This window comes from Geotrypetes seraphini, chromosome 10 (genome assembly GCF_902459505.1).
Source record: "Geotrypetes seraphini chromosome 10, aGeoSer1.1, whole genome shotgun sequence".
In the NCBI taxonomy this organism is placed as follows: Eukaryota; Metazoa; Chordata; class Amphibia; order Gymnophiona; family Dermophiidae; genus Geotrypetes; species Geotrypetes seraphini.
In genome coordinates, this window is record NC_047093.1 from 134118690 (window position 1) to 134144931 (window position 26242).

General features: G+C 44.4%; 2 protein-coding genes across 6 annotated transcripts in view; one reads left to right on the top strand and one right to left on the bottom strand.

The window, feature by feature from the left end:
* The first annotated feature begins 31 nt into the window (after positions 1-31).
* Positions 32-21654, top strand: LOC117368328 (zinc finger protein 182-like). 5 transcript variants are annotated; one of them, XM_033961882.1, is made up of 7 exons: positions 32-242; positions 774-879; positions 4320-4446; positions 10781-10888; positions 14943-15062; positions 17558-17671; positions 19932-21654. In XM_033961882.1, the coding sequence occupies exons 2-7, from the start codon at positions 856-858 to the stop codon at positions 20615-20617; spliced, it is 1179 nt and encodes a 392-aa protein (XP_033817773.1). In that variant the 5' UTR covers positions 32-242; positions 774-855; the 3' UTR covers positions 20618-21654. The 5 variants fall into 5 exon arrangements, with proteins under 5 accessions (XP_033817773.1, XP_033817771.1, XP_033817776.1 ...); XM_033961880.1 differs by having other exon boundaries at positions 32-218; XM_033961885.1 differs by having other exon boundaries at positions 32-218; positions 17561-17671.
* Positions 21655-24127: 2473 nt separating this feature from the next.
* The window catches only part of LOC117368586, a 78708-nt gene continuing 76593 nt past the window's right edge, over positions 24128-26242 (bottom strand). The window contains exon 14 of the mRNA XM_033962316.1: positions 24128-24147. Coding sequence (XP_033818207.1) covers positions 24128-24147 — 20 coding nt within the window. The remainder of the gene's footprint in view (positions 24148-26242) is intronic.

Consider the following 26242-nt stretch of genomic DNA (forward strand, 5'->3'; position numbering starts at 1 on the left):
CGGCGGGGCGGAAGAGGCGCCTGCGCAGAGCCGTTCTGGAGAACGCGTGAGGGGGGACTAAGGGGAGGCGAGCGCAGACGCGGTGCACGGCCGCGCGACTCTTTTCGCGCCCCGAGCGACAAAGCTCCTGGTGTTTTCGACTGAGTATGCGCGGAACGGCTTTCCAAGCGTCACGGCGCTGGGAGAACCCGGAAGCTAGGAGAGAAGGTAGAGGGGGAGTAATTCTGCTTAAGACGGATCAAGTAAATGTTTCCATTCAAGTCAGACAGGGACAAATGCTTGAGTTCCTGAATGTAAATCCCACTTAGGTTATAAGTGGTATATAAATACAAAAATAAATGAACAAGTCCTCCCTTTTATTTTCCTAGTTAGATGTGAGAATGGGAGGCAGGAGGGGTTAACAAAACCTTGTACTTACTATAAAAACAATGAGTGTGTTATGCAAAGTGTGCCTGCTTTGCCAGTTTTATGTAAAATTAGTTAAGGGATGGGAGGGAAGGGAGTAAACTTTATGTATTGAATGTTATAATAGAAAGAAATTCAAGTGATGTATTCAATTTCAAATGTTTTATAATTTATACGCTTGATGTAAGATGAAAAAAATGAATAAAGAATTATATGTATATAAAAAAAGGATTTCCATTGGTGCCAGAGCATAAGAAGTTTTGGGGAGGCAGCTTGCAGGCTGGGAGTTTTCAGCTGTTGGGTCTTGTACTTTTCTCAAGTGCAGGGTGACAGAGCCTTATGCATGAGTTGGTTTTCTTCATGTGCAGGTTTCTGCCTGGCATCTCCTCTTTTGCCAGATAACATCAAGGGCAGTAAGCTTGCATCCAAAGACATCAGCCAGGAGAGAAGATGTCAAAGCAGGATTGTGGTGAGGTAAGATTAACCCTCTTTTTCTCGTATGTCCCATGGTGAGCTGACAGCTATGGACCACTTGCACACGTACAGAAAAATGGAACATGCAAACGTACAGAAAAATGGAACTTTGGTTCATAAGTGGAGTTTGAGGCATAGCGTCCACTCTATCCATTTCCACATACAGTTCAAACTCCTCTTATTGACTTACAAATATATTCCTCAGTATCTCTCCTGTCTTCTTTCACTACACGCCTACCTGGGAGCTCCGTTCATCACATAAATCTCTCTTATCTGTACCCTTCTCCTCCACTGCCGACTCCAGCCTCCATTCCATTTATCTTGCTGCACCATATGCCTGGACTAGAAGTACGTCAAGCTCCGTCTCTGGCCGTATTCAGATCTAGGCTAAAAGCCCACAATTTTGAGGCTGCTTTTAACTCTCGACGCCCTATTCACCTGTTCAGTACTTTATGTCTGTTTAATCAGGGCTATGGATTTGGTACACCAGACCTTCAACTTTGACTCAGACTCCATTTGATTCCAACACGCCTACTGATATTAGGCATTAACCCCCCCCCCTTTTACAAAACTGCGGAATCGGTTTTTAGCGCAGACCAGCACGCTGAATGCTCTGCGCTGCTCCTGACTTACATAGCGTTCTTATGAGTGTCGGGAGCAGCGCAGAGCTTTCAGCATGCCGGCCTGTGCTAAAAATCACTTCTGCAGTTTTGTAAATGGGGGCTTTTAATTTTTTTGTTTTGGATCTAAAGTGCTAGTAAATATAATTTTAGATTTAGGACAGAGATGTGTGTGTGTGTGTGTATATATATATATATAAAGTATCAATTGACAAATTTGCCATATATTATATATTTTTAAATTATTTTGAAGATTGAGTTGGTACATTTTTACCAATTCCCAGTCTACAGCCCTGATTTTAGCTCTTTATATGGCATTGTAGCTCAGAAGCAACATGTGTCTTCTAGAGCTCTTATGGGAGATCTGCATCTCCAAATGCCTGTTACTTGCCATTGTTGCTCTCCTTCAACATCAAGTTACGTAAAGCATCAGTTTCACCATTTGCCAGTAAAAGGGTTAATCATTCCCACCATACTTAACTCTCTAATCCAGGGGTGTCAAAGTCCCTCCTCGAGGGCCGCAATCCAGTTGGGTTTTCAGGATTTCCCCAATGAATATGCATGAGGTCTATTAGCATACAATGAAAGCAGTGCATGCAAATAGATCTCATGCATATTCATTAGGGAAATCCTGAAAACCCAACTGGATTGCAGCCCTCGAGGAGTGACTTTGACACCCCTGCTCTAATCCCTTATTTGTCCTTTGGTCTTGGTTAAATTGTAAGCTCTGTGGAGCAGCGACCGTTGCTTATGTGTTTAGGGGGAAATTCTTTAAACAGCACGTTAACTTAATCACTGGGAGGTGCCCTACCGTCGCCTAAGCTAAGAAGGAAGTGTCGTTTCAAACAGTACTTAAATAAAATATCCAAAATGGCATCAGAATCGCACCTCCTGGAGGCACCTACCGGTCACTTAACACTACTTCAACCCCACCTAAGCTCTCCCCCCCTCTACCAGTTATAACCCCCCTCGAAAGTCCTTCCCCTACCTTTTCCCTTCCCCCTTCCCCCAACGCTTAATTCTGTACACCTCTCTTACGCACATTGTATATATCCAGCTGTAAACAGCATTGATCTCTTGTATACTGTTCATATTGTATCATCCTGTACCTTAGTTTAACATCCTGTATCTTATTGTAAACATCCTGTACCTGTTCACTTGTTAATATCCTGTACCTTATTGTAAACACCCCCAGTACCTGCTCATCCAGAAGTACCAACACATCTTAGATATCATGTTTCAAAGCTTATGTATCTCAAATTCCTGGTTCCAAAACTTAGCTCATATCTTGTTCAAACATATGTATCTTGTTGTAAACATATGTCTCCTGCTGTTAACACTGTACTCTATCTCGACACGACCCTCATTGTAAACCGCTTCGAACTTAGGGTATAGCGGTATATAAGAAATAAAATTATTATTATTATTACTGTAGGCGTGGCCAATGCTGGAAATGGTGTTAGGTGCTGGTAGGCTTCTGGAGGAACAATTCATGTCAAAGGTAGGCGTCAGAAATGTAGGCCTTGAAAACCCTGGCTTACATTTCCAGCGCATACCTTTTACCGGAGGTGCGATTCTCTAAATGGCGCTGTCAAGTCGAGGCCAGCATTCGGCGCTGCTCCCTGCGCTAATAACTACTTTCGCGGTTTAGTAAAAGGGGGGGATGGTTAAGTTTATCATTTTATTGGCTTGGATCCAAAGTACTGGTGAATGCAAGTTTTGTTTACTAATATTTATTTATTTAAAATATTTATTATCTGCTTAATGAACTTAGTGATTCACAATATTATTAGACAAAACCACATTCATTGGACTTTACAAAACAACACTAGAAATCAAATTGCTCTAATCACTTGTCTTCTAATTCTAATTTCACCGTCTCGCTTTTAAACAAAGTGAAAGTTCACCCCCCCCCCCCCCGGTGAACATGCATTTTGTGCAGCAGTGGTGATTAAGAATGTACCTGGAGTAGCTGTAAAGACTACAGTACCACCTTACTAAGATAAGTAGTTTTTGTTCCTTTTTTAGGAGCTGTGGATGTTGTTAGAACTTATGTTATATAGTAATGGTGGGTGAGACTGTGAACAAGCAATGATGGTCTCTTTACACAGCTTCTCTGTGATATTTCACTGGGATATAGTTGTGGGTCTGAGCGTTCACTATTAAGCACATATCATATTTTGTGTGTTCATTTTTTATATATACAAAGATTTATAGATTGCTGATGGGTGACTAATCAAAATAATATGTTATATAACATGTGTATATTCTATTTTAGTTGAAAATGTGATGGTGGGTGGGGGTTATTACACTATTAGATTTTATGTGTTAGATATTATAGTGCTATATTGGAATTACTTGTGCACTTGTTGTTTTGATTTGAAAATGAATAAAGATTTTTTAAAAAACAAAAAAAAACAACACCATTTGGACAGTGCCGCCGGTTTGAGAATCCAGGCCACTGTGCCAACTCCTGAAGCAGTATTTTTTATAAAGACGCTGACTGATAAGAGGGGTAAGTGAACGGACTGAAGGACAGCAAGTGAAGGGGCAAGAGAAGACATTAACACCCAGATTGTATATAAGACAATTTAGAGGCACGCCATATTATAGAATTTAGGGGGGATCTGGGCCATGTTTATCACCAGGTATCAATTGGTGTAAATTCTTGCTCAAGAACATGGCACTTCGCGCTACCCAACTCAAAGCACCGCATACGGAATAGCGCTTGGTGCACTTTTTTTTTTTTTGGGGTGGGGGGGAAGAGAAAGGACGCCATTTATAGAATCTAGTCCCAAGGGTGTACCGTTTGCATTACAGGTCTCGGTGACCTTCAGCGACGTGGTGGCCTGTTTCACAGAGCAGGAGTGGGAGTTGTTGAAGGAGCGTCAGAAGGAAGTATACAGAGCCGTGATGATGGAGGTCCACGAGGCTCTCATTTCGCTAGGTACGGACGATTTTATTCAGCCTCGGCGATTGTCATAGACCGGACCTGCTATGCTGCTATAGTAACTTGAATTTGTGAAACTTGCTTATTTGGTGATTTTTATGTATTGAATTGAGCTCACGCCTTTTCCCCCAGTAGTAGCTCAAGGTGAATTACATTCAGGTACACTAGGTAATTTTCCCTGTCCCTGGAGGGCTGACAATCTAATTTTGTACTTGAGGAAAAGGAGGGTTAAGTGACTTGCCCAAGATCCTTTTCTGCATACAGTTCAAACTCCTCTTATTGATTTACAAGTGCATTCACTCTGCAGCTCCTCAGTATCTCTCCCTATATTCCTCCCCAGGAACTCTGTTAATCGGGCAAGTCTCTCTTATCTGAACCCTTCTCTTTTCCCCAGTTATTTTCTATTTTGTGATTAGAATATATCAGATTAGAAGTATGTATTAGAGAATGATGCGTGGAAAAAATTTGTCCCCACCCCGTCACCATGAGCTCCATCCCCGTCCTGTCCCCGCCCCCACATATATTCCCGACCAAAGTGTACAGTGTCTGTTCCTCTCTACCCCCCTTCGCCCGGTCCAGCAGCCCCCTCCCTCCCGCCGCAGCAGCCCAGCATCTCCTTCCCTTCCTTCCCCTTGCCGGCTTACTTTAATTTTCATCTTAACAAGCCGCTGGAGCCTTGAAATCACGTGCGGCTGCTGGAAAGTCCTCCTCTGATGTAACCGGAAACAGGAAGTTGCATCAGAGGAGGACTTTCCAGCAGCCGCACACAACTTCAAGGCTCCGGGGGCTTGTTAAGATGAAAATTAAAGTAAGCCGGGGAAGGGAAGGAGGGAGATGCCCGAACTGCAATTCGGAGGAAGGAGGGAGGGGGCTGCTGGACCATGCTAACCTCGGTTAACTGCGGGGACAAGGCCATGGGGCGGTGAATGTCCTTCTCCCTGTCCCCGTGGCGACCATTTTTTTTTCATCCCTGTTTTGGTGGGTGTCATTCTCTAGTATGTATCCTGCTAGAGCTGGTGTTTAAGTCATAACTGGGGACCACAAAGCCCAGGCCATGCTTCTTTAGTTTCTAGCTGGCTTAGGGCTCTCTCTGACCAGGGGCAATTGCCCTAGTTGCACTCCCCTAACGCTATTCCTGCCATGTGTGACTGAAGTATTCTGTTAGCTTGATTTTTCTATGTAGTATTCTGTAGTAATTTGGCTTGTTCAGTTTTCTCGGTAGGGGGAGGGATATTTGTGAGGGGTTTTGTTGATAGAAGGGTATAGATAGAGGGTATAGATAGAAGGCTAGTATACAGGTCCTGGACCTGATGGGCCGCCGCGTGAGCGGACTGCTGGGCATGATGGACCTCAGGTCTGACCCAGCAGAGGCACGGCTTATGTTCTTATGATCCTTGCTCTGTATTATTTGTGATTTTATAAAATGACAATTGTGCAGAATATTATTTCTTTTTATACTTTAATAAAATAAGTTCAATATAACTGTGAGGCTTATGCGAATAGGATCAGATGGTTTGTGTGGACAGGACGGGACTATAACTGGTGTCTCTTGCCTGCAGTAGCAACAAATGATGGCTCTGATTTCTGCAGTGCCAAAACCCTGGTGGACTCTCTTGTAGGTAACCCCAATCCTATATCTTAAACTTATAATAATCTTACCCATCATGTGCTTTCCTATCCCAGTTATCATCAACCAGGGCAGATATGTTAACCCCCCGCAAAAAAATCCTCCCAACACAGCCTCCACAACCTGAGAGGAATCTCCTTTTCCTCATACACCCCCCCAGCAAAAAAACTGTCACACTCATAAATGCCAAACCAGTAAATAACAAAGACATCATACTAAAAGACCTTGCAGATAAAAACTGGGACATATTCCTGACTACTAAAACCTGGCTTAAAGACAATGATAGTTACACCAAGTACTCTGTTTCCCCGAAAATAAGACAGTGTCATATTAATTTGGGATCCAAAAAACGCATTGGGGCTTATTTTGGGGGGATGTCTTATTTTTTTTTCATGTACAACAATCATCTCTCCCTCTCCACCCCAATTCTTCCTCTTTCCTTTCTCTTCCCCTCCCCCCATGTGCAGCATCTTTCCTCCCCTCTCACCCATCCCCTTGTGCAGCAGAAACCCCACTGACCCTCCCACCATGAGACTGACATACTGTACTTCTGAGGCCTCCAAAAACAGCAGCGGCGGCAGCGCTCAGGCTGCTTCGCGGCCTTCCCCACTAGGGATGTCATCAGTGATGCAGCAGAGGGAAGGCCCCAGCGGGGAAGGCCGCAAAGCAGCCCTAAGGAGTGCCAATAGGGACAGCGCCACCGCTGCTGCTTTAGGAGGCCTCGAAGCAGAGGTATGTCAGGTGGAGGGTCGCTGAATTGACGAGTCTGATTTTTTTTCGGCAAATCGGGCAGCACTAGTGTCAGGGATAGTCAGGGAGTGTAGGGGACATTCGGTGGGAGAGGGGGGGACTTCAGAGGTCGATCTTAACTAGGAGCATTTATAAAAATCATGCTAGGGCTTATTTTTGGGATAGGTCTTATTTTCAGGGAAACACGGTATATGTCCCTTAAGCTATCACATTTTAGCAGGCTCCCTTACACACAAAGGAGTAACAGCCATTGCCTGCCCATGACAAATGGAATGCAGAGAAATGTATATTGCTACTAGATCTCAATATGTGTTGCATTAGGATAAAAACTTGTATTGAAAACATGCCTTGCCAAGGATAACTATGCAAATTGTAACCTGGAAAATCAAATTGTATGTACTAGATCCCTAGTATGTATCAAGTTAGGAGACAACCTTGTATAGTAAACTTGTTCTGTAATTATAATAATAATAATAACTTTATTTATATCCCATCATACCTTTTCATTTCAAGACTGCATACAGTAGTAATAATTAATAATGGGAAAATTATGTCCTACCTGCTAATTTTCTTTCCTTTAGTCACAGCAGATGAATCCAGAGACTAGTGAGATAACAGCTATCAACCAGCAGGTGGAGATAGAGCGCACTGAGTTGTTCTCAGGGTATATCTTTGATGCACAGCCTCCTGGCCAACCAGTATAAGTTTTCTCAAAGCAGCTGAAACAACGCACAGAAAAGGAATGAAACCTGTGAGACTTAAGGAACATATGTAACTTCTGTCAGCACATGCACTACCCAAATCACTGATGCTCTCAAACTGAGAATGCAATTCCAGCCCACAAAGCATGTCCAAACGGCGCCTGCGAGCGCCAAACCCCGCAACAGGGTGGGGCTCTGGATTCATCTGCTGTGACTAAAGGAAAGAAAATTAACAGGTAGGAAATAATTTTCCCTTCCTTGTCATCAGAAGCAGATGAATCCAGAGACTAGTGTGATGTACCAAAGCAATCCAAACATAGGGAGGGAAAGAACCCAGGGAACAAGCAATTCCATGTCCCCCCCCCCCAATCCTGCCCTGCAGCACACGGCCAAGGAGATACGAAACTCCAGAGAGTATGTATCCCACGCTCATGCAGAGGCGAACCCCCCATAACCCATGTGAGCAGGAGCAATCATCGCCGGAGAGCACCACATTGCAGACATCACCGCTCCTGTGCCCCTCCACGGAACAGAAAAGGGCAAGGCAGCCCCTACCGTGACCACAATGCCCCAGATAACCCTCTTGGAATGAAACCATTGTGTCTGGTAATGGTCTTTAGCTGACAGCCAAACCCCCGCAAGGTGTTAGGGTAGCAAGCCAGGAATGCAACAAGTGAAGACTTCCCATCCAATGGAAGCCTTCCCAAGCCCAAAGTCTACAGGGCTCCCATAGGAGGCAAACTGCTGACCAAAGTTGGGAAGAATGCCAGGAGGAGCAAGGGTCACCCTCCAATCCCCAGGAGATACAGTGACAACCTCAGAAGCTGAGGTAGTTGATCCAAACATCCCGTCCACTCCTCCATAGGAAGGAATCCAAGAAGGAGTTGCAGGAATGAATTCAAAACTGAGGCCTGAATCAGAGGAAAAAATCTGAGACCTGAGCTACAGGAAAAGCACTCCACTGAGGCTCAAGCCACAGGATAATCTCTCAACTGAGGCCTGAGCCATAGAAAATCTGTCAACGGTGGCCTGAGCCGCAGGAAAATCTCGGAACTGAGCTCCAAGCCACAGGAGAAACTTGCAACGGAGCTCCGAGCCGCAGGAGAATCTTGCAACGGAGGGCCAAGCCCCAGGAAAAACCTCTCAACGGAGGCCCGAGCCCCAGGAAAGAATGCTCCACGGAGGCCCGAGCCCCTAGGAACATTTCCCCTCCTAGGCCTAGGCCTAAGCCCCTGGAATAATCCTTTATGGAAGCCGAAGCCGCAGGAACACTCCTCGTCTGAGGCCGAAGCCGCAGGAACACTCCTCGTCTGAGGCCCAAGCCGCAGGAACACTCCTCGTCTGAAGCCCAAGCCGCAGGAACACTCCTTGTCTGAGGCCCAAGCTGCAGGAACACTCCTCGTCTGAGGCCCAAGCCCCAGGAACACTCTTCGTCTGAGGCCCAAGCCTTCCCACTGTTTTGGAAAACTGACGCTGGTAGCCACCGCCAAGCCTACCCCGCGGGCAGTTCTGTACCAACAAAATCTGCCTATCTTTCCCTATCAGAAGGCATCTCCAGCCAGAAAGAAAATACAACCACGGGTCCCATCAGTGGCCACCACCCGCACCTGACTGAAGCCACCCCCAGTGGACCAGTCACCCTCCCTCGGAGGACCCGATAAGCAAAGGGAACTACCGCCAACAAGCTGCTAGTGACCAACTAGCAGAAAGAGTGTAGGCCACCGGAGACCACGCTCCTATCGACTCCGAGCGCAACCAGAAGCAAGTAAAAAATACTCACTTGCATTGCACTGAAAGGTGCCGGGGACCCCATGACATACGGGCCCTAAGGCATCCCACAGCCTTACAGACCCAAGCCTGTCTCACCAGACCGCGCCAAAGTAGCGACCTGTTTGCCCCAAATGCAAACTCACCACCACTCGCCTGCCTTCTGCAAGTAACATAGCCCTGGCCGTTACCGGAAAAGGAAAAAACAAAAGTGTCGTGAGGCAGTGAAGGAACAAATGGCCTTAGTTTATTTGCGGGAAGGTGTCGAAAATCCTTGCCACTGGTGCCCCCCCCAAGAGGGAAGAACACCGCCAGGCACCCCAAACTAGGCTTTCATGTCCCCGGGAAAGGCCATGCCGAACTGCTACGCACCCAGAGCCCCCGACAAAAAAATCCAGCCAGTGACCAGTACTCTATTACCTTACCTCTTCAGGCATCCCTTGTGGGTAAGAATAAACTCACCGAAGGCACTCTGTCATTTCGGGTAAGGAATGTTAGGGGGTCCTAGATGTTACATTGAAGAGAGTGAGATAGGGACACTAGGGGGACCCAGGTGTACCTCCAAAGCTGGCACAATGTGCTAGAACACCCCTCCATTCCACAAGTCCTACCTGGCTCGAATGCTCTGTAGCCCCAGGACCCATAAAATCCAGGAGCTGTGAAAAACATCTGCCACCCTGCTGGAGATAGAGTATAGTGGTTGGCCAGGAGGCTGTGCATCCAAGATATACCCTGAGAACAACTCGGTGCACTCTATCTCCACCTGCTGATTGATGGCTGTTATCTCACTAGTCTCTGGATATCTATTCAGTTCAAGATGGTATACAGTAAAGGAGAGGTAAAGATGTGGATACCGTGGGTAGAGGTATCGATACAAGTGTGGGGAATAGGGAGTACATGAGTACAGGGAAATTACGGTGTTGGCTTAGAGTAGAGAGATGCAGAGGGAGTGAGAGGAGTGTGCACACCACCTCCCTGCCCGGGCTGCCCGAGGAAACATGTGGCAGAGTTGCAATGGCGCCGCTTCTCCTGCATTGCTCAGGATCGCGGCAGAACCCGCAATGCTGTCGGCTGCCCCCAGAATAGTGGCAGGACAACAATTACCCTGTACATGTAGTGCTTGCATGTTCGCCTTTCCACCCTTGAAAGGCTGCATCTGTAAGAGGTTCCTTGATCAAACACTATCATTCCAAGCAGGCAAATGGAACAAACGTTTAACCAATTTTATTTCAAACGCACTTTCTTATCAAACTTTCAGGAAGTCATTCAAAATTTATCTCTTTGACAGATTTCTCTGACTCCATTTCTGCCTTGATGCATTCCTAAAACACTCCCAGATTAACTCGATTAACGTTAACATGCTAATGTAATTTCAAAAGTTTTTTTGTATTATCGCTGTCTGTATACAGTCTCTTCCTCTGTAAACCGCTCTGAACTATTGCGGTATATAAAAATTAAGCTGTTGTTGTTTTTTGTTTCATCACAGGCTATGAAATCGCCAATCGCGATGTTTTATTCAGAGTTCAAGAAGAGAAAAGTGCCTGTCGAAGGGATGGCTTTGAAGGAAAAAATAGTTTGTGCACACCACCTACAGGTGAGGCTTAATGAGCATTCAGTGTGGTGGTGATGGGGAGAGAGCATTTCCTTGATTTCACTGTTAACTTAGCCTCTGTTGTTGTTGTTCTGGTCCTTTATATTCAACTGCCACAGGTTTCAGCTTTGCAAAGACCTGAATGACGTCTATGTACAGGCCTGCCCACTGAAGTTATACACTGAGGGAGGATGTTACATAGTATAGCATAATAAATGATGGCAAATAAAGACCTGAACGATCCATCCAGTCTGCCCATAAGTTATACTCATTTAAAAAATACATGATTAGATTAACTTGTCTCTTCTTTGATATTTCTGGGCCGTAGACTGTAAAGTCTGGTATAGTCCTAGGTTCCAAATGCTGAAGTTGCCATCTAATCAAGCCACTGTGACATCACTGCTGAAGTTGGCTCTTAGGCATTGGTGGAATGAGGCATTATGACATCACAATCTCAGCTCTGGGATGTTGCTACTCTTTGGGTTTCTGCCAAGTAACATAGTAAATGATATTTCTGGGCCGTAGACTGTAAAGTCTGGTATTGTCCTAGGTTCCAACTGCTGAAGTTGCCGTCCAAGCTCACTCCAGCCTATCCAACCATCCCGTTATTTGCAGGATACCTACTCTAAAGTCTAGCCAGTAGCATCCTCATGTTCCGTATTAGTGGAGTTCACATTGATGCCCACTCCAGCCCATCCTACACCGAATCACCATATATGGAACACAGACCGTGCAGGTCTATCCAATACCGGCCTAGTTGATGGAAGAAGAACTTGAAAATGAAAAGACATAACCCCATGCAGGATCTGCCTTGAGACAGCGCCTCCAGAAAAGCACTTATGCTCCAGTAACATAGAAACCTAGAAAAATGACCGCAGATAAAGAACATATGACCTATCCTTTCCATTGTCGCAGGCACCCCAAGGCGAAGACTGCCTTGAGGATGCAAGTGGCAATTTTCCCGATGACCACTAGGGGCGCACCAGGTATTGGGACACCGAGCTTGCTCAGAGGCAAAAACACCAGCGTGACAGAGTTCATCAGTTGAAAGAAAATCAAGTTTATTGTGAGGTAAATAAACTCCAGAAAGATATGTGGCTTTTCCAATAGCCTTTAAACAGTGCAAAACAAACAGTTCACCAAGTGAGAATTTTAAAAAGTCACAGGGTTTCTTTCAAAACACAATAAGGCAAAATTGCTACAAATAGTTGGTCAGAATGATGATAAAAATTTGTATGTTAGAATGGCAGGAAACCTTGATTCAGCGAACACCAGACAACACATTGCTGAGCTTGTCTTCAGGCTTCCAGCACAAGCCTCGGCGCTTTGTCCCTGTGCGTGCTCAGCACCGAGGAAAAAGAAAACAAAAAGTTCCGAAATTCAGCATTCACAAAAGATAAGTTCTGCCCAGAGTTTAAGTTCTTCTGTAAGTCCTGTAGGCTTGAAGTAATGTCGGCTCAAACAGGTAATAAAGCAGAACAATAAAAGAAAACAAACGTTCAGTTGTGCGTGCTGGAGCAGCAACATCTAGATTAGAGCACTGCCCCCCCCCCCCTCCCGCACTCTCAGGTCAAACCCCCCCCCCCCAAAGTCTGTGAAAACCAGCAATCAGTTCTTTAGGCATAAAGTGGCAGTTCTTAGTCTTGAGATGGTGGAGGAAACCACCATTCCAGGATTTAAGGGCAAGTTGGATGCATATCTTCTTGAAAAACACATTGAGTAACCTGGTAGACCTGGCTGGGCCTCCGCGTAAGCGGATCGCCGGACTAGATGGACCCATGGTCTGATCCGGTGCTGGCATTTCTTATGTTATGTTATGTTTGACAGGAAAAATAGTCAACTTCTTAGGACACACTATGCACTCTGGTTACCAGCATAAGCAAGAAAACGATAGCAAAACTTTCTTTTAATCTCCAACGGTAAGGATAGCTTTTCACTTGCCTTTTAACACGTCCATACCCTGGAGGCTGCTGTTCTGTAGAAGCCCAGGAAAATGCCACTTCCATAAGTGAATATAATGACCTCTCCAAGGTCATAGTTTCTGTGCCCGTCTCTTGTAATTGCTTAGACACAGACGGGACAATATCGGCCTGACTCCTCAGCCTTGAGAACCCTGTATCATAAGTTACCTTCTTGACTTCTGACTGTGTGATTCTTTCTATTGCAGTATCTCTGCCTCCTGGCTACTTTCAGGGTTGCTTCCTTCGCCAATGTCCTGGGCCATTGATTAACTTCCTTCCTTCTCCAATCACTCTCCAGTCAGTGTCACTGCTTCTCTCTCCCCCTGCGTGCCTGCTCATCCCCTCTTAAGGACCTGCAGTCGTCCCCCCCCCCCCCCAAGCTTCAGGTCCGGGCAATTCCTGTAATGTCTCCTGGCAATTAGGGAAGTTCCTGCAGTGTGCTGTGTGTGGGTATCCTAGATGAGGAAGTAAAGCTGCTCTCCCTAGTGTTCCAGATATGAACAGTGCCAAATTGGCCTCAATGTGCTTTTAAAATGTGGGCGCTCCTAAACGCCCTGATATCGCTGGTTTCCATATCCCGGTTTTATGAGATTGGGGTTTCGACATCCTTCCAGTATGGATACGTACGAGCTCATTTTAAGACATCTGAACCATGCCTAGAACCCCTAAAACAAGGACCATAGTGTTGTAGCCACGTAGAGTACAAATACTAACCAGTCCCTTTGTGGAAGTTCCAGGATGATGCCCTAAATTAGGGGTTCTCAGCCAGTCGGATTTCCAGGATGCCCACAATAAATACACATGAGAGATTTAAATGCAAACCCCTAGCTCATGAATATTAAAAATAGCTAGAGGGGCATTGCAGGATCTCCAGACTCCAAAAGGTGCAGCCTGAGGACTGGGTGGAGAATCCCTGCCCTAATAGAGCAGTGCATGTGGAACTTTTGGGACAGTTTCTTGCCCGATTCTCTAGCCTTGAGCAACCTGTAATGGATGAGTTTTTCCCAGTGAGGAATCGATAACAATCTTAGGAGCGGGTGGCGCAGTGGTTGAAGCGGGTGGCGCAGTGGTTGAAGCTACCGCCTCAGCACCCCGGGGTTGTGGGTTCAAATCCAGCGCTGCTCCTTGTGACCCTGAGCAAGCCACTCAGTCCTCCGAAGCCCCAGGTACGTTAGATAGATTGTGAGCCCACCGGGATAGATAGGGAAAATGCTTGAGTACCTGATTACCTTGAAACCGCTTAGATAACCTTGATAGGCGGTATATAAATACCTAATAAACTTGAAACTTAAAATGAATTGTCAAGGGGCAAAGCCTGTGCAAATATGTTTTGCACAAATACATTTACTGTGTCGAGTGAAGCCGACGCTGGCATCCTTTGATTTCCGCAATGGTCTTATCGAGGCTTGACTATTGTGCCCCATACCTGGGAGTGACGAAGACAAAGCACAGGGCATTGCAAATAGTGCAAAATGCAGCGGCCAGATTGATTACAGGAACACCAAAATACGCACACATTACACCTTGGCTTCAGAAATTGCACTGGCTGCCAGTAGCATTTAGAGCACAGTACAAGGCTGCAGTGATTTGTCATCAATTTTTGTATGGTACAGTCTCAGAGTATTTGAAGAATAAGATGATCAGCCTAAAAGATTGTTGCAATTTGAAAATTCTGCTTTGTTAAAGGCCAGTGTTAATTTGAAATATGTTGAAACTTGTGCAGTGACCTTCTGTTGTGTGTGTGTGTGTGGGGGGGGGGGGGTGGGGGTGGCATTATGGAATTCACTGGTAGGGCTGCTGAGAAAATGCCCTGATAGAGGAACTTTTTTAGAAAGCTCAAAACGCAATTGTTTGTAAATGCTTTTTTTTATAGAGTCTGGCTTGTCCTGTTCGAGGAATCACGGTGCATTTAAATTCTTGATGATTTGTCCCTCTTTTGTGCTGTTTTGGCTATTATGTATGTGGATATATTGCAAACCGCCTAGGAATTAGACAGTCTAGAAATTTTTTAAATAAATAAAATAATAAATAAATAGCTGATCCAATTAAACCTTTAACTGTTTCGGAAGGCTGTCACTCTCTTGCTTTGATACTAGGCAGTTCCACCATCCAACCTGATGTCTTACTCTGGATCAAGCGAGAGGAAGAGCCGCTGCCCCCCTGCTGGGAGAACGCCTATCCAGCAGAGAGAGAGAGCACTAGCAATTACATTTCCGGTAAGTGAAGGGTCAACTTGGGCTGAATGGGAGAAAATCTAAAGAACGGTGAGTTGAACCGAGTTGAAGGCAGAGCCACTCCTTGCAACTCGGTGGAAGATGTAGAGTGTAATTTTGTAATGATGATAGATGCACCATGATGAGGTGTTAATGAACAGTCACACGAGTCTGTTGCACTAAATACAATATCCTTTTTTTTCTTTTTTTTTTAAATAAGAAATAAACTTTATTGACCTAAGTGATTTGTCACATTTGTTTCCTGTAGGCACCTTGGGCCTGGTTTTAAGCTTTTTGTTGATACCGGGTTCAAGGCGCAGTATGTTTTGGGTAGCTATTGTTCTCTCTGACGTTCATTTTATTTAAGGAGGGAAATGCCTGGAAGGTTTTGAAAGTTGCCACGTCTAAGGCTGAGGGCCCCAAATCTGATTCCCAAGGGCTGGAGTCCAGTTTGATTTGTAGAATTCCCTCACTCAATATGCATGAGATCTATTTGCATAGGATGGAGGTGTGGCATGCAGCTAGATTGCATGGACATTTTTTGTGGAAATCCTGAAAATATGACTAGGTGGTGACCTTCTTTTGGGGAAGGCTTTTCTATGGCCCTCCTATTGATATAGATCTCAGAAATGAGGGGGTGCCTCCGTGTTGATTGCCATCAGAAAATAGAAGCAACCTAATTTCATTGACCCCCCTCCCCCCATGCGAGAATAATTGTATTGTATTTGATACATGGTCATGTAATAACTGATATAGTTTCTCAAGTCACAAACGCATCATCCAGGCACACAAAACATCTATACATTTGCACATACATACCATTCTATTTACTTTTTTCAGCTGTTGCGATGGTCTTTTGCTAGGTTTACCAAAGCACAGAATTGAAGCCCTGCAAGTTGGGCAGAATACGGTGGTAAGAGTATTGGAGGGTTGCTCTCGTTACACTCCTATGTCATCTGTTTTGAAAAGAATTCCACTGGTTGCCCATAGAACAAAGGGTAAAGTTTTAAAATCCAAAGTTTTTTTTTTTTAAAATTTAAGAAATAGTTTCTCCAACAAGGGCTTCTGGATTACATTTTTACCAACCCCCTTGATGAATGGGCTCCGCTAATAAGGATCTGTTGGCAGTTTCTTCTTTCCATACAGTACTTATAGAAGTATGCTGCTCCTCAGTATTTCACGTAGCTGCCCCAGTATTGTGGATTTCACTCCCATCAAGCTTGAAGGAGATTCACAATTTTAATTGATCTAAAAGAATGCTGAAGACCCTTCTTTTTATTCAGATTTATGATGGGAGGAAAGAGCAAAAACAAAATGAAAGACCTATGTGTCACACTATAGCTGGAAAAAACCAAAAAAGAAACGAGGGGTGGAACACAGGTAAAGTTTATTAAAAAAAAAATAATAATATAAATATTTAAAGAAATATATGATAAAAACATGTAAAATTATAACGGTTATAAATTTGTCTGTTCAGCAGTGTATTAATACATATGATTCAAAATACCTGTTTTACAATATGGATAGGTCTGAGGTTACATCTGCAATCAGGTAAACATAGTGTTCGGACCTAACACGGTCCACTGCTTGCACTGGATTGATAGAATGGAATGCTGCTACTATTTGGGTTTTTGCCAGGTACTTGTGACCTGGATTGGCCTCCGTGAAGACGGAATGCTAGGCTAGATGGACCATTGGTCTGACCCAGTAAGGCTGTTCTTATATGAGACAATTATAGGACAGTCAAGCCACTGTGACATCACTGATGAGTCTGGTTCTTAGGCACTGGTGGAAGGAGGCTTTATGCAAATAGTGAAAGTACAACATATTACACAAGAAATAGACAGAAGGAATATACAAATTTGGTGTGGTTTCTGTTTAGGAGATAAATCTGTCAAACAGTACGGTTTTAATTTCTTTCCAAAAGGCGCCGTAAGTCAGTCTGGCTCCATTGATGTAGTTACCTAACCAAGACTGTTGTTTGCTTGCTTGGAACATGAAAGACCTATCCAAAAAGGACTTATATTTACAGCCAGTGATCCTTGGGTATGCAAATAAGTTACAGTTTTTGGTTATTGATTTAGAAGTTGGAATCCGCTGATAACTGTTTAGATCGGGCAGAATATAAAGATATAAAGATAAAATATAGCTGTCCCAACAATATCCTCCACCTAGACACCCACATGCATCATTCTAGATACCCACTTGTCCAACAAACACGTATACACATCCACCACATCCTCCACCCAAAATATTCCCACTGCAAACATCTCTGTTGGTAACCAATTCCAAAGCTATGCCTCTACATGCTTTTCCTGCTTTAAAAAAAAACCCCAAAATGGGATGTCTGCCTTTTTGAATGACAGCATGAAAAATAAAATTGAGAAAACATCTCTGAGCCATAAAAGAATAGAGAATAAAAAATAAGACCAAACAATAGAAAACTAAATTTTTCTTCCGCCTAAAGTTTGAACTTGCACATCTATGTTACTTGCAAGCAGATAACCGGGTGTTTGATCCAGACCTCTCGCTGTGGGTATTGAAGGAAGAGCCACACTGTAGTGACCCAGAGGAGTCTGAAGAGGGAGAGAGCACCAGTGGGCCATGCGCAGGTGAGAGTGAAGCGCTGCATTCACAGGTTATGTCATCACCCCTTGGTAGGGTTACCACACGTCCAGACTGCTTTTCAAAACCCGGCACTTTGTACGGGTTTTGAAAAGCCGCTTCTTTGGGACCGTGTCAAGAAGGCATGCGCGGATACCCTCCCTCCCGATGAGAAGAGGTTGAGGGGGCGTGGCTGCTTTGTGATGGGGTGGGGCTAAGGGTCCGGATTTTAGTCAGCTAAAATCTGGTAACCCTACCCCTTGGAGATGTGCATGATAAGGCCTTCCCAAAGAGTTGTGGCTCTGCCTTCTTCTCCGGGTCCCCCCAAAGAGCTCTACTATTAAAGGCCTCCCTTCTCCTTTCAATAAACTGTTGACCGGATTCTCTAACCGAAACCAAGCTCATTTAAAAAAAAAAACACCATTTAAATCAGTGTTCTTCAACCACCGGTCCATGGACCAGTGCTGGTCCACAGAAATTTCCTGCCGGTCCACAGGGCCAGCACGTGCATCAGGCCCAAAACAGTATTCTTCAACCGCCGCGATCGATGCGGCGTTATCTTTGAGCCAGCTCCCTCTTCCTCACTGATTCAGTGCACAAAGCCATGGGCAGTGGCTCCTACGCGCATCCTGCGCCTGAACTGGAAGCCTTCTCTCTGACGTTGCAACGTCAGAGGGAAGGCTTCCAGATGAGGCACGGGACGTGCAAGGTGCAATTAGTACTATTATGGGGGCGGGGTCTGGGGTGGAGATTAAGTAGAGATGGGCGGGGTCTGGCCCATGACTTAGCCCCGTGTTCTTCAACCGCCGGTCCACGGACCGATGCCGGTCCACAGAATAATTATTTTATTTCTGCCGGTCCACAGGTGTAAAAAGGTTGAAAAACACTGATTTAAATGATTTTTTTAAACTGAGTTTCAAGGCACCTACTGGCACCTAAAAAATTGGCACCAAAATCATGGCTCCATCGGCGCTTTATTCAAGTTTCAAGGACTCAGCGCCTTTGTTCATGAAAAGGATTTTCAAGCTTCTTAGAAAGAAGTTAGACTTTCCTATTTGATGGAGCTTTTGCATAATATTTATACCCTTAATCACTGTCTTTGTTTGGGGTTAAAGTCAAGGAGCAGTTTAAGGAGTGCATTTTGCTATCTTATGGTTTGTGTATTTATTGCAACATTTAGCCCGCTTTTCAAAAAAACCCAAAATAACAAAATCTCACTCAGGGCCTGTTACAAAGAAAACACGCATAAGCATTAAAACATGATACAGTAGAATCTCGGTTATCCGGCATCCATGGGAATTGGTGGATACCGGCACCAGTCTTGAGCCGCAAGGCCTCCCTCCCTCAAGCCTTGAAGTGGCAGAAGCAGGCGGCGGTTCTGAGCCATGAACCCCCTCCCTCCCCCTCTTCCTTACCCGCAGTGAAGCAGTCAGCAGGAGGCAGTCTCAAAACAGGCTGCTTGTGGCAAGCCCTGGCAGGGCCTTTCTTCTGATGCGTTGGAAGTGACAGAGGAAAAGCCCTACCGGGACTGGCCACAAGCAGCATGTGCCTCCTGCTGACCGCTGCGCTTTGGATAAGAAAGACAGAGGGGGAGCGAGGGAGCTCACGGCTCAGGACCGCCGCCTGCTTCTGCCATTTTGGCTCTGTGGAGAGGGAGGAGGGCCTTGTGGCTCAGAATCACTAGTGCTTTGGGGCGAGATAGAGGGGGATTCGTAGCTGCTTGGGGACTTGAGGGTGGGAGGATGGATTTGCGGCTCAGGACACTGCCACTGGTGCTTTGGGGTACCTTTATTTTTCACATCAGTGAGGTTTTTTTTTGCCGGTTGTGTGACTGTCCTGGTTATCTGAGACCGGGTTAACAGAAACTCTGCTGTAAATATACAGATAAGCATTTCAACATCAAAACTCATGCATTAATATAAAACACATATTAAGCAATAACATAATGTGTGTGACGTGACTTACTTTAAACGTTTTATTTTCTCTATAAAATGTTTTAACTTTATATGCTTCATTTTAACTCAGTAATTGTATGATATAGGCTACATACACATAAATCTGTTTGATACATAAACTTTCAAGACTACATAAGTTCATTGTTAAGACGTGACCAGGTATAATCCATGGTTTTTCTTTCTCATTAGCCCTACCTCTCATTTCTACCAAAAGACTCAAGCTTGTGAGATTTTCTCTTGAAGTCTGTCTTTTTTTTTTTGCTTAGTTTATGCTGTGATTGGCGAAACAATTTCCATTTCTTTTCCCGAATAGATGGCGAACCTCTGTACTGTAAAAGAATGGAGAATGATGATGGAAGGGCTCTCAGAAAACCATTAATCGAAGCAGCTGTTGATCACAGCGATCCCTGTGAAGGACAACCCAGGTCCAAAAGGAAACAAATGAACCCTTCCAGAAAGGTCCTGGATAAATTCTCAGTCTGTCAGAGGTCTGTGGACAAACTGGCAGTCCATCCAAGAACCCACAGTGAAAACATGGACACGCAAAATAAAACTATTGAGAATCCAAAGAAATCCAGAGCGCAGAAAGGGAGAGGACAGCTCTATAAATGTGAACAGTGTGAGAAAACCTTGACCAAACAATCGAGTCTCATTACTCACTTGAGAACTCACACAGGGGAGCGGCCATACAAGTGTACTGAATGTGGCAAGAGCTTTAGCGAGAAGTCCAACTATCTGAAGCATCACAGGACTCACACGGGTGAGAGACCCTACAAGTGCAATGAATGTGAGAAGAGCTTCAACCAGTCCTCCCATTTGGTTAGGCATCAACGGACCCACACAGGGGAGCGGCCATATAAATGTCCAGAATGTGAGAAATGTTTCAGTGACTCTTCAAACCTAGTGACGCATCAAAAGACCCATGTGAGGAAAAAATTGATCCGAAACAGTTTATATCCATATTCGTTACAAGATCTGAAGCAGGCTTGGGACTTATAGCAATGGGTTGTATGGAAATTTTCTACCATTCCTTATTTATAATCAAGAGTCTACAGTGTCGACTTTCAGGGGCTTTTATTCTATGTCCATTACAGGATTGGAATGTGCCTTTATGACACAAGGACTTGTACAGTGGGTATCTTCTACAGATCTATTATAGATAATGTTGGTTGATTGGGTTCTTGCAAGTGAGATTCTGAAGAAAAAAGAGCCGAGATGTAAGATTAGCGCAAAATAGTTACACAATTGAAAAATGATTGAAGGACAAGAATTTCCTGTGTTACTGGAATAGGGTAGTGGATACATTCAGGCCCTTCAATTCATACAAGTATTGGAACTGGTTTACCATCTCTGGTTGAACTTCATTTTACATCAAACAACCACGCTTTTTTGCCTACAGGCATACAAATAAAAGTCTTTTTAAAGACTAAAAGAAAAGTGTTACACATTTGTGCATCTCCTCAGTTCACAGAATCGGACTCCAGAGGCTGAAACACGATCGTGTTGAGTTGGTGTTATATTATCCAGTAAAGGAGATCAAGCACCAACCAGTCACCTTCTTTGTTTCTTTGCCTTACATAATTCGTGAAGGAGGAATCTTCTGGTTTTTCACAGAGAGAAGAAAGAGACTGAAAGAGTTGAGATTCGTCCAGGACACCCGAGACACTAATACATACTTACTGTACCACCAAACAGGCTTATGACATATGTGTCTACTCAAGATTGCATCTTTTGGTCATTGGTCCACAATTGTGGAATGCCTTCCCAAATTATATCCGAATGGAATCTAGCCTTGACCAATTTTAAAAATTACCTGAAAACATTCCTATTCATGGATGCCTTCGGTTGATAGACTAATAACTTTGACCAGAGCAGGCCTTGTTAGGGCCAGTCTGAAATTAAGCCCACACAATTAAACTCAATTTTTACTTTAAATTCTTTATCTGTTATTACAGTTAATGTATTTCTATGTCACAAAGCTGGGGGTGAGGCTTTGGAATTCCCTCTGAGGGTTTGTATGGATTGCCTGCAATTTTTTTTTTTTTAAATGCTAAAAACACTATTTGACGCTTTTTTATGAAATTTATTTAAAAAATTTCTATACCATTTTACATCAAAACGGTTACATACATAAAATGTTAAAACAAATCAGGACAACATTAATTCTAACAACAATCAATACTCAGAAAAATGCATCAACAAATAATTGAAGAATGATTCAGTGTTGTTATATATTGAAGAGAACTTTGATGGTTCATATTTTTGCACTTTACTGAGAATGTTATGTTTATGTGTGAGATATGAAGGGATTTTAAGCTTGACGTTATATTGTACTTGTACAATTGAAATAACATGTGCTATGTATTGTTTGATGAAATATTATGTATGTTTTATATGGAAACTCTCTAGATTTAAGCAGTCTAGAAATTTTAAAAATGAATGCATTTTATATTGAATTTTAACATGTAAATCACATAGATGTTATTACTAATGTGGTATATTGAATATAAAATAAACTTGGATAAAATCCAGTACTTGAAAATCAGATGGTGTGGTTAAGGAGAAACCCCCCCCCCCAAAAAAAAAGGACTTTGGTCATTAAAGTATCTGTTCCAATAGCAGACAGATATAGGAATAGTCCCAGTTTTCGTAGCTGCCTTGAGGCTGCCCAACCTCCTCTCCCCATAAGAACATAAGAATAGTCAGACTAATGGTCCATCTAGCCCAGTAGCCCATCCTTAACGGTGGCCAATCCAAGTCACTAGTACCTGGCCATGACTTAAACTGTAGCAATATTCCATCCTACCAATCCAGGGCAAGCAGTGGCTTCCCCCATGTCTTTCTCAATAACAGACTATGGACTTTTCCTCCAGGAACTTGTCCAAACCTTTCTTAAAACCAGCTACGCTATCTGTTCTTACCACAACCTCTGGCAACGCGTTCCAGAGCTTAACTATTCTCCTGAGTGAAAAAAACAAAAATTTCCTCCTATTGGTTTTAAAAGTATTTCCCTGTAACTTCATCGAGTGTCCCCTAGTCTTTGTAATTTTTGACAGAGTGAAAAATCGATCCACTTGTACCCGTTCTACTCCACTCAGGATTCTGTAGACTTCAATCCTATCTCCCCTCAGCCGTCTCTTTTCCAAGCTGAAGAGCCCTAACCGTTTTAGTCTTTCCTCATTCGAGAGGAGTTCCATCCCCTTTATCATCTTGGTCACTGTTTGTCAGAGCTGTGGTGTGCTACAGGAAAGGCTTAGACTTGGTACCTTGTACAGTAAATGTGAGGCACGGTCTTTCATGTACCAAGATGGTAATGATTTGATAATGAAACATGCCATTTTCTATGTAAATAAACAGCATCCGTGTTTGTTTTCTGTAATCCACCTAGGTATAAGTAGGATATAGTCTTATAGCGCAATCTATATAAGAACATAAGAACATAAGAAGTTGCCTCCACCGGGATCAGACCAGAGGTCCATCGCACCCAGCGGTCCGCACCCGCGGCGGCCCATCAGGTCCATGACCTGTCAAGTGTTCCCTGCCCTAAAAAAACCTATCCTTACTTTTATCTGTATCCCTCAATCCCCTTTTCCTTCAAGAATTTATCCAAACCTTCTTTGAATCCCTGTAGTGTCTTCTGCCCCACCACTACCTCCGGGAGTGCGTTCCATGTGTCCACCACTCTCTGGGTGAAGAAGAACTTCCTGGCATTGGTTCTAAACCTATCCCCTTTCAGTTTCTCCGAGTGCCCCCTTGTACTTGTTGTTCCCCACAGTCTGAAGAATCTGTCCCTGTCTACCTTATCTATGCCTTTCAGGATCTTGAAAGTTTGTATCATGTCTCCTCTAAGTCTCCTCTTTTCCAGGGAGAACAGCCCCAGCTGTTCTAGCCTGTCGGCATATGAAAGGTTTTCCATACCTCTTACCATTTTCGTCGCTCTTCTCTGGACCCCCTCAAGCAATGCTATGTCCTTCTTGAGGTACGGCGACCAATACTGGACACAGTACTCCAAATGCGGGCGCACCATTGCACGGTACAGTGGCATGATGACTTCCTTTGTCCTGGTCGTGATACCCTTCTTGATGATACCCAGCATTTTGTTTGCTTTCTTGGAGGCTGTCGCGCATTGTGCTGATGCTTTCATTGTTGTATCCACCAGCACACCCAGGTCTCTTTCAAGGGTACTCACATCTAGCAATGTTCCCCCCATTGTATAGCTGAACATCGGGTTCTTTTTCCCAACATGCATGACCTTGCATTTCTCTATATTAAAACGCATCTGCCACTTTTTGGCCCACTCTTCCAGCTTCGTTAGGTCCCTTTGCAGGTTTTCACAGTCTTCCGTGGTTCTAACCCTGCTGCAGAGTTTGGTGTCATCTGCAAATTTGATAACCTCACATTTCGTCCCTGTCTCCAGATCGTCTATAAATATATTGAACAGGAGCGGTCCCAACACCGACCCCTGCGGAACTCCGCTCGTGACCCGTTGCCAGTCTGAGTATTGGCCCTTCACTCCAACCCTCTGTTTTCTGCCCGCCAACCAGTGTTTAATCCATCGGTATACATCCCCCTCCACTCCGTGGTTCCTCAGCTTCCTAAGCAGCCGTTCGTGGGGTACCTTGTCGAAAGCTTTTTGGAAGTCGAGGTAAATTATGTCTATGGGTTCCCCTTTGTCTATCTGGCTGTTTATTCCCTCAAAGAAATGTAGTAAGTTTGTGAGGCAAGACCTTCCCTTGCAGAAGCCATGTTGGCTCTCCCTCAGCTGCCCATTTTTTTCCATGTGCTCGCAGATGCTGTCCTTAATAAGTGCTTCCATCATCTTACCCGGAACCGAAGTCAAGCTCACCGGCCTGTAGTTTCCCGGGTCTCCTCTTGATCCTTTCTTAAAGATGGGCGTGACATTTGCTATTTTCCAGTCCTCCGGGATCTCCCCAGTTTTCAATGATAGATTACATATTTGCTGGAGTGTTTCCGCTATTTCCTTTCTCAGTTCTTTTAGTACCCTTGGGTGGATTCCATCCGGGCCCGGTGATTTGTCGCTTTTTAATCTATCTATCTGTCGTAGGACGTCCTCATGGCTTACTTCTATTTGCTCCAGCTTTTCATCTAGATCCCCACTTATAATCTCCTCAGGTTCTGGTACATTGGATGTGTCCTCGCTCGTGAAGACCGACGAAAAAAACTTGTTTAACCTGTCTGCTACCTCTTTTTCCTCTCTTACCACTCCCTTTCTGGTTCCATCATCCAATGGTCCCACTTCCTCCCTTGCCGGTTGCCTCCCCTTCACGTACCTAAAGAACGGTTTGAAGTTTCTTGCCTCCCCAGCCAGCTTCTCTTCGTATTCTCTTTTTGCTTCCCTGACCACTCGGTGGCACTCTTTCTGGTGTTTTTTGTGTTCCTTCCGGTTTTCCTCAGTTTGGTCCTTTTTCCATTTTCTGAATGATGATCTCTTGTCGCTTATCGCCTTCTTCACTTCCTTTGTTATCCACACCTTGTTTTTTGTTTGGTTCTGTTTGCGCCCTTTCCTAAACCTGGGGATGTACATGTTTTGTGCTTTTTGCACCGTGTTCTTGAGTAGGGACCAGGCTTTCTCTACGGTCTCCATCTTCCGTGAGCTGTTTCTGAGTTTATGTCTCACCATTTTCCTCATAGCTTCGTAGTTCCCTTTTCTGAAGTTGAGTGCCATCGCTGTGGTTCTCTTCACTTTTGATGTTCCCATTTCTAGTTTGTACTGGATCATGTTGTGATCACTGTTTCCTAGTGGCCCTACTACTACCACCTCCTTTGCGGGGCCCCCTAGACCGTTGAGGATTAGGTCAAGAGTGGTATCTCCTCGTGTCGGTTCCTGGACCAGCTGCTCCAAGAAGCAATCCCTCACAGCCTCCAGGAACTTTGTTTCCCTCGCGCTGCTGGAGTGTCCAATGCTCCAGTCTATCCCAGGGTGGTTGAAGTCTCCCATAACCGTCACCCTTCCGCTTTTGCATTCCTGCCTCAATTCTGCTTCTAGGTCATTGTCACTTGTTTCTGGCTGTCCAGGTGGGCGATAATAAAGTCCCAATTTTGTGTCGGTTCCCTTTCTTCCTGGTAACTTAACCCATAGCGATTCCAAACCTTCTGCCCTTGTTGCCGTATCCATTATGGTCGAGTGAATGGAGTCCTTTATGTATAGCGCTATTCCTCCTCCCTTCTTACATGTCCTGTCTTTCCTATAGAGTTTATAACCTGGTAGTACTACGTCCCATTTGTTGTCCTCAGACCACCATGTTTCTGTGATTCCAATTATGTCTAGGTCCTCTTTGTTGGCCATGACTTCCAGCTCTCCCATTTTGGTCCGTAGACTCCTTGCATTGGCGTACAAGCAATTTAAGTTTTGGTTTTTTACTTTCCCTGTTGTTCTTCCTTGTGGGTTGATTCTCTTGTCGTCCCCTTCTTGGGGTGCCAGCCCCTGAGTCCCATTTTGTTCGTCCCCTTCCCATGGTGTGATTTCTTTGTCCTCAGCTGTCTTCCTCATTTCTGCATGTCCTTTTAGTTCCTGCTGTTTTTCCTTCTTTTCGCTCTCTAATTTCACTTGTTCCTTGAACTCCTGTAGGTCGTCTTTGAGTTCTTTTTTGCAATTTTCCCGCT

What these genes read in the sequence shown, in the direction of transcription:
- LOC117368328 (XM_033961882.1), top strand. Translation starts at nt 856, where the DNA reads ATGTCAAAGCAGGATTGTGGTGAG. An exon ending in CGAGGCTCTCATTTCGCTAG is followed by an intron (nt 4,447 to 10,780) that starts GTACGGACGATT and finishes GTTTCATCACAG; the next exon opens with GCTATGAAATCGCCAATCGC. An exon ending in TTTGTGCACACCACCTACAG is followed by an intron (nt 10,889 to 14,942) that starts GTGAGGCTTAAT and finishes CTTTGATACTAG; the next exon opens with GCAGTTCCACCATCCAACCT.